General features: G+C 48.9%; 3 protein-coding genes across 3 annotated transcripts; 2 read left to right on the forward strand and 1 right to left on the reverse strand.

Moving 5' to 3' along the window:
• The first annotated feature begins 324 nt into the window (after positions 1 to 324).
• On the forward strand, positions 325 to 3505 carry LOC109761952 (probable WRKY transcription factor 31). The gene is made up of 4 exons (XM_020320761.4): positions 325 to 972; positions 1109 to 1216; positions 1681 to 2286; positions 2381 to 3505. The coding sequence occupies exons 1-4, from the start codon at positions 325 to 327 to the stop codon at positions 3164 to 3166; spliced, it is 2148 nt and encodes a 715-aa protein (XP_020176350.2). The 3' UTR covers positions 3167 to 3505.
• Positions 3506 to 3750: 245 nt separating this feature from the next.
• LOC109761987 (GTPase ERA-like, chloroplastic) lies at positions 3751 to 7319 on the reverse strand. Its single transcript, XM_020320799.4, has 9 exons — positions 6961 to 7319; positions 6519 to 6664; positions 6251 to 6391; positions 6061 to 6174; positions 5848 to 5973; positions 4699 to 4797; positions 4508 to 4609; positions 4146 to 4226; positions 3751 to 4045 (listed from the first exon to the last, which is right to left on the reverse strand). The coding sequence occupies exons 1-9, from the start codon at positions 7274 to 7276 to the stop codon at positions 3959 to 3961; spliced, it is 1212 nt and encodes a 403-aa protein (XP_020176388.1). The 5' UTR covers positions 7277 to 7319; the 3' UTR covers positions 3751 to 3958.
• A 157-nt stretch (positions 7320 to 7476) lies between these two features.
• LOC109761986 (uncharacterized) lies at positions 7477 to 12498 on the forward strand. Its single transcript, XM_020320797.4, has 11 exons — positions 7477 to 8067; positions 8213 to 8260; positions 8365 to 8520; positions 8598 to 8647; positions 9354 to 9516; positions 9614 to 9675; positions 9812 to 9998; positions 10206 to 10295; positions 10559 to 10692; positions 10944 to 11076; positions 11196 to 12498. Exons 1-11 carry the CDS (start codon positions 7594 to 7596, stop codon positions 12255 to 12257), a joined length of 2559 nt encoding a protein of 852 aa, XP_020176386.1. The 5' UTR covers positions 7477 to 7593; the 3' UTR covers positions 12258 to 12498.
• Positions 12499 to 13097: the final 599 nt, after the last annotated feature.

Here is a 13097-nt window from a genome sequence, read left to right on the forward strand (position 1 = left end):
AAGAGCCAGCCGGAGTCCTTCATCCATCGCAGCCATCTCAGCTTCCAAAGCATTAGCACAATTAACGAGCACACGTGTCGCAGTAGAAATAACCGCACCTTCGTGGTCGCGAAGAATCATCCCCGCACTAGTCTAGATAAATCCGTATCTAGGCAAACAGAGAAGATTATCTAGATAAATCGCGTCTAATCATCCCCGAATTGGTGGAAGAAGTTTCAACTGACGACCGGGGTCGCTGGTCCGCGAATAACAAACAATCTGAAACAGAAGAGAAGCGGTAGCCCCCGTTCCCCCGGATCAGCAGGGGCATCGGCGACCGATGCGATGCGAGTCGCGGCGCCGGTTGACCATTTCGCTCCCTCCCTCTCTCGGTCCCCGGCTGCATGGCATGCGACGCGACGCGATGCGAGGTCTCCTCCCCTCCCACCCCCGTTCTCTGCGCTGGAGCTGTGGACTTCCCCCGGCCCTCTCTCCAGAAAAGAAATCGTCGACGCTCCTCCCTCTGGGTCTGGCTCTGACTGCTCAGGTCAATGGTCGCCAACACTGCCTAGAATGATGGACTCAGATCGACCCGCCACGCGTCCCCCTCCGCCACCTTCTTATACCCGCGCCCCACCTCCATCCACCCATCCGCCCACGGTCTCCCCCTCCTCCTCCATCGATCGCCATCCGTTTCTTGATTCCTTGTTGCTGTCAATGGATCAGTCGTCCTCCTCGTCCTTCGTCGCCGCCGGCCTCAAGCGCAAGAACGCCGGCCTCGGCTGCGCCAGGGAGCTGCCCTCGGAGGCGGTGGGGCTGGGCTACGGGGCGAACGACGGCGGAGACGGGGAGCGCCGGGTCGTGGTCGGCGAGATGGACTTCTTCGAGACGGAGATGAGGAAAGAGAAGCGGGACAGGAAGGATGCCACGCACGCCGCCGCCGCCGGCGACGACCTCGGCATCGGCAACAAAGGGGCCGACCTCACCATCGACGTACGTGATCCGCCGGCCGATGCGGCGATTCATTAATCCTGTGAATCGAAATGTATTTTCTTAAATTTGGTTGACCTAACGTGTGTTCTTTTGGATCCATGTGCGATGGATCGCGTTCTTGTTGATGGATCTGCAGATGGGGCTGCACGTCGGGGGCCGGAGGAGGAACAGCGGCAGCGAGGAGTCCACCGTCGACGACGGCGTCTCCTCCAACGACGACGACCACAGGGAGGCCAAGGCCGAGGTAATTTTCCCGGTGCGCTTGCCGTATACCTAAGTTGCACATTTTTCAATTCAACTAAGATCCCTTTTTTCTTGAACAGGAAACCAACTAAGATCCTACAAACCATGAAATTCAAATTCTGAAGATCGTCTATAACAGATGAAAACGAGCCAAAAACCCTATATTTTTCTCGTAAAATATATGCGCTAGATCGCTAAGTTATTTTTAACAAGAAGAAAATGTGTTAGCCTAGCCACACAGAAAAATAGTCTGGTTGACTAAGCCTAAGCCGTTTGAGATCTTTTTTCAATGTCTAAATGGACTTGTTTCTTAAAAAAAATCAACTTATACACATAAAAAAAAAGGTCTAGAGCCCCTTTAAATATAGAGGAAGCAGAAAAGGAAAAGAAAAGGAACGTTGACTTATTTGACTTTTATTTTTAGACGACTTATTTGACTAGTCTTCTGTGGCAATGACTTACCAGCTAGCGGCCGCAAAATCGGAGCTGACGCGGGTGAACGAGGAGAACAAACGGCTCAAGACGATGCTCGCCAACGCCAACACCAAGTGCAGCTCCCTCCACATGCAGATCGCGCTCATGCAGCAGCAGCAGCAACAGCAGAGGAGCAGCCATGGCCACGCCCACGCCCACCAGTTCGAACCGGAGAAGAGGGAGCAGCAGCTCCTCCTCGACGCGGGGAGCCACAACCCCCTCGTGCCGAGGCAGTTCATGAGCCTCGGCTCCTCCTCGTCGCCCGACGAGCCCCGCCCCGCGCGCGGCACCGATGCGTCGCCGAGCACCAACCCCCTCCTCGCCGTCGGCCCCGACGGGGCCATGGACTGCGCCGGATGCCATGGCATCGTCGGCGCGGGCAAGGCGGAGCTCATGCCGCTGCCGTCGTTCGAGCACCACGGTCACCACGAGAGGGGCGGCAGCCCGGAGGCCATGCAGGGCTGGCTGCCTAGCAAGGTGCCCAAGTTCCTCCCCGCCGCCAAGGGCCCCGAGCCTCCCCCGCCTGAGGCCGCTGCCGCCGCCGCCACCATGCGCAAGGCCCGCGTCTCCGTGCGCGCCCGCTCCGAAGCCGCCATGGTACGTGCGCTCCTCGTCCTCGTCACCATCCAAAAAACATGGCATGGCATGGGTTAATGGGTTTAATTAACTGTTTCTGCCGACGGTGTTGCAGATCAGCGACGGGTGCCAGTGGCGCAAGTACGGGCAGAAGATGGCCAAGGGCAACCCGTGCCCGCGCGCCTACTACCGGTGCACCATGGCCGCCGGCTGCCCGGTGCGGAAGCAGGTGCAGCGCTGCGCCGAGGACCGGACCGTGCTCATCACCACGTACGAGGGCAACCACAACCACCCGCTGCCGCCGGCGGCCATGGCGATGGCGTCCACCACGGCGGCCGCGGCGTCCATGCTGCTGTCGGGCTCCATGCCCAGCGCCGACGGGCTCATGGCGGGCGGGTCCAACTTCCTGGCGCGCGCCGTACTGCCGTGCTCCTCCAGCGTGGCCACCATCTCGGCGTCGGCGCCGTTCCCGACCGTCACGCTCGACCTCACGCAGACGGCGCCGGGGCAGGGCGCGTCGCCGCCGCGCGCGCCGGAGCCCGCGCAGCTCCAGGCGGCGCTGGCCGAGGCGGCGCGGCCGGTCTCTCTGCCGCAGCTGTTCGGGCAGAAGCTGTACGACCAGTCCAAGCTCTCCGCCGTGCAGGCCGTGGCCGGCACCAACGGGGACGGCGGCGCGCAGCTGGCCGACACGGTGAACGCGGCCACGGCCGTGATCGCGTCCGACCCCAACTTCACCGCCGTGCTCGCGGCCGCGCTCACCTCCTACATCGGCAGCAGCAGCGGCAGCGGCAGCGGCAGTGCCGGAGGTGGAGCCACGGCCGCCGGCGGGAGCAGCGGCACGGTGCAGCCGCTGGTGAGCAGCGGCGGCGACAGCTGCAGTAGAGACGACACGACCGGCTAGCTTGATCAAGAAGATGTTGGTCGTTTGCTCGCTTCCAATTTAGCTTCTTTTTGCTTGCTTCAGTCAAATTTTGATCAGGGTTTAGTCTTGGCATTCTCTTTTGGTTAGTTTTGCACACAGCCGATCTCCCCTCCGGCCGCCGCCCCGCCGGAATTGGAGGAGATGAGAATTTTTTTGCTTGGGCATCTGCTCCTTTTATTAGTTCATTTGTGTAGGTGTAGCAGCAGCGGCAGCAGCAGCTTTGGAGTAACAAATTTTTGTGGTAGATTGATGAGAATACATGAGGTGGCTTTAGTTCAGACCTTCAAATCAAGATGCTATTCAATCAAGATAAACTGTTTTTACTGATGATTATCTCGAAGATGAAATTAACCTCAGCACTTTGCTCCTGTGATCCCAGACTTGGCCTGAATTTTGCAAAGCGTCTATTTTCATTTCGACGCAGCTTTCAGCGAACAGATGAACAATTCATGGAGCCAGACAACCCGATAAGGCGAAGTGTGAAGCAACTTCAGCAGACAAAAAGAGGATTGAATTTGCATTGCACCACTGCAGGCTATCTACAGGGACAGAGCTGAATACGATTTCGACGGAGAAGCAACGATTTCATGGTCCACCAGATGTTTACATCAAAATTTGGTAAGAGTTCCTGACTAATAACTGATCTAATTCAACCTGCATTCAACACCTAAATACCTCACTCAAACGAGGGTGAGAAGAAAAGAAAAGAAGAAGAAACACGACTATTTTCCTACTCTCATGACGTGACAAGCGACGATGTCATGCTTGTATTTATAGCGCTTGAATCTCCCCACCGTAGCCGTAACGTTTCAAAAGCCGTTCATCTTGCCGCCAGTTTTCCTTCACCTTCACATCTATCTGCTCGGGACATAGTATGCGGTCGTTAGAAACTGCTGTACAACGATTCATCATTCCATAGAGGGTGATCATGGCTACAGAGGAAGGAAGAAGTTATGACCTCAAGATAAACCTTCTTCTGAAGGAAATCTTCAATGTCAAGCCTTGATGCTGTTGCCAACGTCTTTATAGCTTTCCCATCCTGCGTTTGAGAAATATAGCGCATGATCGTTTTGCTCGTTAAATTTTTTAAGCTAGGAACTGTTTCATTCCCCAAATGTATCTTCTTATTTATAACCCAATTCCTTACTTCTGTTTCATCTATTCAAAAGTTTGTAGAACAACACATACATTTAGCAATTCACGAAATTCCCAAAAGGTAGTTTGTGCAAAATCTCAATTTCTTGTTATGCTTAACTCAACTGAATTTGCAATCCTGAAATATTCAAGCCCGCACACGAATGATTTTTTAAACTTCTTTACCTTCCCAAGTATAATGCTTCTTTGCGATTCCCTCTCAACAAGTATCTCAACTTGAATAAAATCCTTGGCACTAGGCCTGCTTTTGTAACTTGTAACATTAACCTGTTATAAACAGAAATTACATCACACAAACTGGCTAGCAAAACGGATAAGCTTATACACTAAACTGAGGAAATCACCAGAAGATATACCTGGCATGCGTATGGAATTTCCTGCCTATATTGAAGAAAAATCTTTTCCCTCACTATTTCCCCCACAAAAAATCTCTCGGGGTGTTCACTAGCTATGTCCTGGAACAAAGAACACACACAATATATTTAGTGTTTTATAATCTCAGGACTTGCTCCCTGTAGCTAAACATCGAAATGAACACCTGGAATGCAGTAATAGACCATCTAAACATGAGACTACCTTTAACAGATATGTGTCGAACTGAAACTACCTTTAACAGATATGCCAAAAAACTGTAAAAACAATATCTAGCCAACAAAGGCTCCAGACTATGATTTTAGCATCATAATGACTTCAAGTAGAGAAGTTGTGTGATGGAATAAAGTTTAAAGCTGTGGGATGATTACTCTACAGTAACAGGTCAAAAAAAAGTAGAGAAGTCATGAAAACCCATATCATCTATTTCGAAGAATATTTCTGATTTATAATACTCCCTCCATCCCAAAATAAGTGTCTCAACCTTAGTACAACTTTGCACTGGAGTTATTACAAAGTTGAGACACTTATTTTGGGACGGAGGGAGTAGTAGTTAGTCAAATGTGCTGATTAAAATTATCATGCCTCCGAGTTCACAGAGTCAGCTTATATAAAGCTGTCTCGGGAATCAGAACTGTGTTACAATGATGGTAAGATTCTCATACTAGGATCATCTTATAAGATAATGTGGTATTGGTTTGCAACTGATGGAAGCAATTGAACTCATAGAACAGTTAACCATAGCTTAACACATTATTCAGTGTGCAAAATAAAATATGAAGAAAAAATGTAAAACTACCACATCGCCTACACGATAGAGTGATTAGTACATCTCAGTAAAAGAAAGACTGATCAAAACAACAATTGCAGGATTCAAATTTGGCATGAGCACATCAGCAATCAGGCAGACATTCTTAACCAAAGTGGCAGAACCGCTGATTATTTCGTACTATCAAAAGGTGTTGATTCTTGCAGATTAAGGCCAAGGAAAATAAATAAATAACTCATGCATGTTACTAAGTTGCATTGCACATTTCTACTTGATTTGCTAGATCTACATGATAAAGAAAATGGCTGTCCATCCATAGTACTACTAACTGCTTCAGAAAATTTTGCATCTTCCATAATGATACCTTGGGGTAGTAGGCAGGACCCAGTGGAAGCTTTGACAATATCCACTCCTTGATATCAACCACTCCATGACCAAATTTAGCACTTATAGGTATAACATCGTCAACATCAGTGAATTTTTGGTACCACTGTGAAAAGAGTTGTCAAGAAATAAATACCGTCGTATACAGAGGAAATCACAAAAACCATCACTTCTATATTGTTCAGTTTCTTACCTCGAGTTTCTTTGCAATTTCTCCGGGTTTTATCATATCTTTCTTGTTGAGTACCAACACAACAGGGACCTTGGTATCTTTGTTTCCCACGCCGGCTTCCAGCATATCATCTATCTAAAACCAGAGAGCTAATGTCAAGCAAGGCAGACTCAAGACATTCACCTGGTTCTTTATTTTTGTCGACAGTTACCTTTTCGGGCAGTTTGGAAGCATCAGCGACGACAATCACACAGTCCGCGTTACCGATAGCACTCTGGACATTCTTCATCATCATCGAGTCTAGCTTGTGCATTTCCTTCTTAATGACGCCTGGCGTGTCATAAAGTATTATCTGCAAACTAGATGATAACTCGGATCAGCATTTAGAAAATCATCATGATATCCTCTGTGGACACACATTGGTTTATACCGCATTTGAACCGAACTCTACAGGTGCTTTGGAGACTAGAAGGTTGTACCTGGTATTCTGGTTCCGAACATATACCAAGAATGCGGTGACGCGTGGTCTGTGGCTTATCCGTTACAATCGAAAGCTTCTGACCGACGATTTGGTTTATGAGGGTGCTCTTGCCGACATTCGGTTTCCCCAACACAGCCACATAACCTGTGGAGACACACAGCACAGACCCACAGCATTACAACATGGCAATTGTTATTTAGAAATTAAGTGTCAGATAAGTTGTTTCCTCTGAATTCTCCCGGAATCTTGCAAAAAATGTTTGGCAGGAGGCACTTTTCCCCCTCTTAATTGTCATTTACTTATGCTGCACAATGACAAATTCCTGAATTCTACTGAACCAAAAATGCTACTGGTCGCATTTGATGCATCATGAACACTAAACACGGAAATAATCTTTTTGGCCAGTGAGTGCTAAGTACTGAGAGAAGAAGAAGGCTCACCGCTGCGGTGGTTGGCGCAGAGCGCCGCCCCCAGCTCCTCCGACTCGTACTCGTCCAGCAGCGCCAGGCTCCGGTCCGGCTTCTCGATGAGCTCCAGCCGCGGCCTCGTCATCTCCTCCCCCTCCCCCTCCTCCACCTCCTCATCTTCAACCACCGCATAGCTCGCACCCCCACTCGTCGACACAGCCCCAGCCCTCCTGCTCTCGCGCCTCCCAGCGCGGACGCCGCTCCTTCCTGGCGCGCACGGCGGCGCAATATACCGGCGGGGGAGGAGCGCCGGCGGCGCGGCTAGCCGGAGCGCGAGGCCTAGCTCCATTGCGCAGAGCAGAGGAAGCGAAGGGGGGAGAAGTGGCAAATGGGATAAGAGTGGAAGAGAAGACGACCCAAAACGATTTAATTTTCATTTAATTTCTCTCTACGGCCCAGGGCCCAATAATCGGCGGCCCATAACCACACCCAAACAGGCCCATTGGGCCGTCGCGGCTTAACCGTCTCGGTCCTCCCGACAAAACGGCCGAGGCGGCCGAGCAGAACCCAACCCACCCGGCATAAACCCTAGCTAGGCTCCATCCCCTCCCCCCTCCTCCTCCTCCTCCACAAGCTCGTCGGCGGCGGCGGCGGCGTGCGGCGGCGATGGGCAAGGCGAAGGGGAAGCAGAGGCAGGACAAGTACTACCACCTCGCCAAGGAGCAGGGGTACCGGAGCCGAGCGGCCTTCAAGCTATTACAGCTCGACGCGCGGTTCCGGTTCCTGCCGACGGCGCGGGCCGTGCTCGACCTCTGCGCGGCGCCCGGCGGGTGGGTGCAGGTGGCCGTCAACCACGCGCCCGTGGGCGCCTTCGTCGTCGGGGTCGACCTCGTGCCCATCCGCCCCATCCGCGGCGCCCACTCCCTCACCGAGGACATCACCACCTCCAAGTGCCGCTCCGCCGTGCGCAAGCTCATGGACTCCAAGGGCGTCGCCTCCTTCGACGTCGTCCTCCACGATGGCTCGCCCAACGTCGGCGGCGCCTGGGCGCAGGAGGCCACCACCCAGTCCGCCCTCGTCATCGACGCCGTCCGCCTCGCCACCATGTTCCTCGCCCCCAAGGGCGCCTTCATCACCAAGGTATCAACACAGTCTGCCACCGAATGCTGACCCGCTGAATCCGTTGTGAAAAAAATAGCCATCGACTGCAAATGATTCTTGATGCTGTTCCCCTGTGTCAAGTGCACATATCAAAATCAGCTGTATTTTTTCTTCTTGTCAACAGGTCTTCAGGTCCCAGGATTACAACGCTATCATGTTCTGTCTTAAACAGGTGTGTATTGGACGCAGGTTTTCTTCAAGTGCTTGTGTTGTTACTTATATGTATTTCGTAGCAGTAGTGTGTTGACGCATGAAACAAACCCATTTGCATTTCAGCTGTTTGAGAAGGTTGAGGTGACCAAACCTAATGCGAGTCGTGGCACATCCGCTGAAATTTACATTATCTGTCTGAAATATAAAGCACCAGCAAAGATTGCTCCAGAACTTCTTGATATAAAGCACCTGTTCAACGTCGAACCTGAGAAGAAGATGGTATGTCGAAACATTTGTCAGAGTTACCCTAAATGTGTTAGCATCCCTTTAATGTTACATTTTTGTGGTTTTTGCAGCCTAGGGATGTACTTGGCACTAATAAAAAGGACAAAAGACAGCGTGAAGGGTAAGTATGCCTTCTTATGTCGGCACACGAGTTAGCATGTTCATTTTTCTTGCAGTACTGCTTTTCTACCACTCAACGAATGCATCGGGAATGAGGGTCATGCTACAATAGTTTATTTGTATTTCAGTGCCTCATATACTATAAATAAGCATGGCTGGTGTAATGATATAAGATTTAGAGAACATCATCCTTTGCTAGCTCTGTAATTTTACCACATATATTGGTAAAAACCCATGAATTTATCACATCGTCTTCAATATGGAACTTTTCATACAGTGACTGGCTATATTGGTGCATTTGCTAGTGTAAACAAGACAACAGCACAGTGAACTTATGTTCAGATCTGGCATGTCTTCTCCCTTTTTCACACTAAGGGTAACAACACATTATGCAGTGGTGCACCACATGTGTGAAAACATTTCTCTGCATATCTTGGTAGCATTCAGCCGCAGTGTGATTTCTTTAAAATAATTGATGCTTGTTTTTTTGCCAGTTCTGTTTTTAGAGTCAAGTACGCAGCTAGCCATTTGAAATTTGACCCTGATAACTTTCCTCTTTTATGCTATTTTATCAAGTGGTTAATGGTAAAGAACTGAAATTATCTGAACATCTGGTCCTTTGTACTGTACTTTCAAACTTTTAATTATATAATCCACTCTGGTGGGAGATCCACATTTCTAATTTCTATTGTATGTGATTCATTCAGGTATGATGATGGAGTCACAGTATTGAGGAAAGTTGGTCAGGCATCAGATTTTATATGGTCTGATGCTCAGACACCACTGGAATTTCTTGGTTCTGTTACAGAAATTTCATTTGATGATGAAGCATCTGTGCCTATCAAGAATCATGAGTTTACTACAGATGAGGTAATGGAGTAATTCCTTTGCTCTGCATTCCTGCTGCCTAACTTGTATTCGATCTTAGTTATAATGCTGGCTGATTCTACGTTTTGTTGTGTGCCAGATAAAAAATCTTTGTGACGATTTACGCGTGCTGGATAAAAATAGCTTCAAGCATATCTTGAAGTAAGTATCTTTTCCTATTCTATTTTCTCATCAAGTTTATTTCTAGATTATGATTATCCAAGCATGTCTATTACTATCAGTTTGTCATGTGGAGAGGTGCCTTTCAATCTCATGAAACTGATATATATGATGTTAGGTGGCGCATACGCATAAGGAAAGCACTGTCGTCATCTTCCCAAGTGACATCTAAGGCTGATGGTACTGTGGTGGAGACCAAGGTCAACGATGATGACCAACTTCTACAGGAAATGGAAGACCTGACGAGTTTCATTGATAGGAAAAAAAGAAGAGATAAGAAGCGTCAATCAAGACGTCGTGCAAAGGTATTTACATTATGAAATACTCCCTCCGTCTGAAAATACTTGTCGGAGAAATGGATGTATCTAGATGTATTTTAGTTCTGGATACATCCATTTTTATGCATTTCTCCGACAAGTATTTTTGGACGGAGGGAGTATATGAAAAGCTTTGTTTGCTGCACGTGGCATTGATTTGAATTGTGTGCTGATATATCAGTCTCTTCATTCCAGGATAAAGCACGCAAGGCAACAGGAATGCAAATTGATGCTACAGAAGAGGGATATGGTGATCCTGACTTGTTCTCTATTAAGGCTATCAAGGTATCCTGCTGTTTTTGTATTCCTATCTGTCTTACTTTGCCTTGTACACCACAGAAAGTTCATCATCCTTTCTCTCAGAAGAGTTTTTCTTCTAAGTCATCTAGCCCTTATTATCATCTGGCAAGGCAAGCATATGTGGATAAGTGATTTTGGTTCTGTTGTAATTCCTTTCAAATTACTGTCCCAGCTTGATGTCTTATTTTAGCTTTTACGTGTTCAAGTTGTCCGTGCTTGCGAACTCAGTGATATATACTTGTCTATAGGGTGGAAAAGATCTTCAGGCTGTTGAGTCAGCAGAGTATAATGCGGAAGATGGCTCTGGAGACAGTGAGAATGAAGCGACTCAAACTCATGAAGACTCTGATGAGGAAATGGATTCTGATGAAGAACAGCAGAGGTAATTTTTCAGACACCCACACCAAAAATAATACTCCCTCCGATCCATATTACTTGTAGCTCAGTCGGATGATTTAGACGTATTCCACTGCTAGATACATCCGTTTGAGCGACAAGTAATATGAATCAGAGGGAGTAATATTATAGTTTGGTCATATAAATTCATCACTTGCAAAATTTACTATAAAAATAACACAACGTTGCTTGAGGAGATGCTTTTCCAGACACATAACACAATATCTTTTTAATCAGGTATGATGCTCAACTCGAGGAGATGCTTGATGAAGCTTACGAACGTTTTGTGACAAAGAAAGGTGGAGAAGTAAAACAAGAACGCAAACGTGCCAAGAGAATCAATACTGATGCTGATACAGATCTGTTAGAGGTAATAACTGTCATTAATCCACATGAATTCTGTCCTCACGTTTGAAACCCATTTTTTTATACAATGGCCAATGGACTCAACTTGATGATAATATATGCTATTATGTTACAACTTGATAGGGGGGTGAAGATGATGGTAGCGATGTTGACATGGACCAAGGTTCTGAGGAAGAGGAAGATCAAGAGGCCAACCCCCTTTTATTGTCTTTTGATTCAGCGAAGCCAACAAAAGAGCAGACTACAAAGCAGTGGTTCGGTCAGGATCTGTTTGCAGAATTAGGAGCTGACCTAGCTGAGAAGAGTGACAGTGAGGATGAAAAAGAGAAGCCGCGTAAGAATTTGAAAAAGAAGGTGGATTCAGGAAAGAAGGAAAACCCGGCTAAAGCACAGCTGGACTCAGGAAAGAAGGAGAAACCGACTAAAGCTCAGCGCCTGCAGCAAGATGATATTGAGATGGTGGCAGCAGAGCCAGTCCGAGCTGCAGATGACTCATCCTCATTCTCGGACGAGTCAGACGATCTAGACGAGGACATGGATGACGACACCAAGGCCGAAGTGCTGGCCTATGCGCACAAGATGCTGAGGAAGAAGCAGAGGGAGCAGATCCTGGATGACGCCTACAACAAGTACATGTTTGACGACGTGGGCCTGCCCAAGTGGTTTGCGGAGGACGAGAAGAGGCACACCGTGCCCATGAAGCCGATTACGAAGGAGGAGGTGGCAGCAATGAAGGCGCAGTTCAGGGAGATCGACGCACGTCCGTCGAAGAAGGTGGCGGAGGCCAAGGCGCGCAAGAAGCGCGTGGCAGCCAAGAAGCTGGAGAAGGCGCGGCAGAAGGCGGACATCGTGGCGGACCAGAGCGACATCAATGAGCAGTCCAAGGCCAAGATGATCGACAAGATCTACCGCAAGGCGGTGTCGACGCAGCGGCCCAAGAAGGAGTACGTGGTGGCCAAGAAGGGCGTGCAGGTCCGGACCGGCAAGGGCAAGGTGCTAGTGGACCCCCGGATGAAGAAGGACAAGCGGAGCGCCGGGTCGGGCAAGAAGGGCGGGAAGGGCAAAGGCGGCGGCGGCAAGGGGAAGAAGGGCGCCGGCGGCAAAGGCGGCGGGCAGAAGAAAGGCGGGAAGGCTGGCGGTGGTGGGAGGAAGGCCGGTGGCGGCGGTAAAGGGGGGGCACGTTGAGTAGTTTGGCGAGAGGCTTATGGATGAGCAGCTGCGTGTGTCGACTGCTGAAAGTTTTCGCCTGTTGGATGGCTCGCTCTCTGCTGCCGAATTTTTTGCCTGTCCGGGTAGCTAAGCTGTTTTTGTTACACTGTAATACGTTGATGCTATGAGAGCTGTTGTTTCAGTCTGTCAGGAAAGTTTTGTAGGTTACGCTTGTATTGGACGATATTGTGGACAATAATTTGTGATTGTGGTTAAAGCCTGACACTACCATAATCATGACGAACTTACCTTAAACTTGCTAGCTTTGTGGCCTACTAGAAAACAGAGACCAAAAATGAAGCTAGGACACATGGAGCTACTACATATTTGTAGCAGCAATATCATGAAGAAAACAGTAGCATGAATGCATTGGTCTCAGTTAACTCGGAATGAAAGAGGTGGTGGCGTGTGCCGTGCGCACGTACGTACCCTGTGAAGAGGAGAAAGCCTTTGGGGTTGGGGGTCGCCGTTTCCTTTTCGGGTGAAAAGAAACAAGAAAAAAGATGGAAGCTTTGAATCCACGGCATAGCGACCCTGCCTGGATTCCGATTCCCATCTCCCTCGCAACTTGTTTTGCGAAGCGAATCCGGATCCCACAGCTTGGAATCCAGCAATCCGATGATGATGCAGTGACGGCCACAGGGCAGAATCCAGTCCGATGCAAGCATTTTGGCAACGATGCCGACTAATGATGGCTCACGCACAGCCTAAAAGCACTCCCACTTTGCTCTGCTTAGCCTGGCTTATATACTCCTTTTCTTTCGTGAAGATGTTTGGAGTACTAGCCAATGGTCTACTGTAGTTATCAAGCCTCAA

The sequence above is a fragment of the Aegilops tauschii genome, chromosome 1 (assembly GCF_002575655.3).
Source record: "Aegilops tauschii subsp. strangulata cultivar AL8/78 chromosome 1, Aet v6.0, whole genome shotgun sequence".
Taxonomy (NCBI): Eukaryota; Viridiplantae; Streptophyta; class Magnoliopsida; order Poales; family Poaceae; genus Aegilops; species Aegilops tauschii.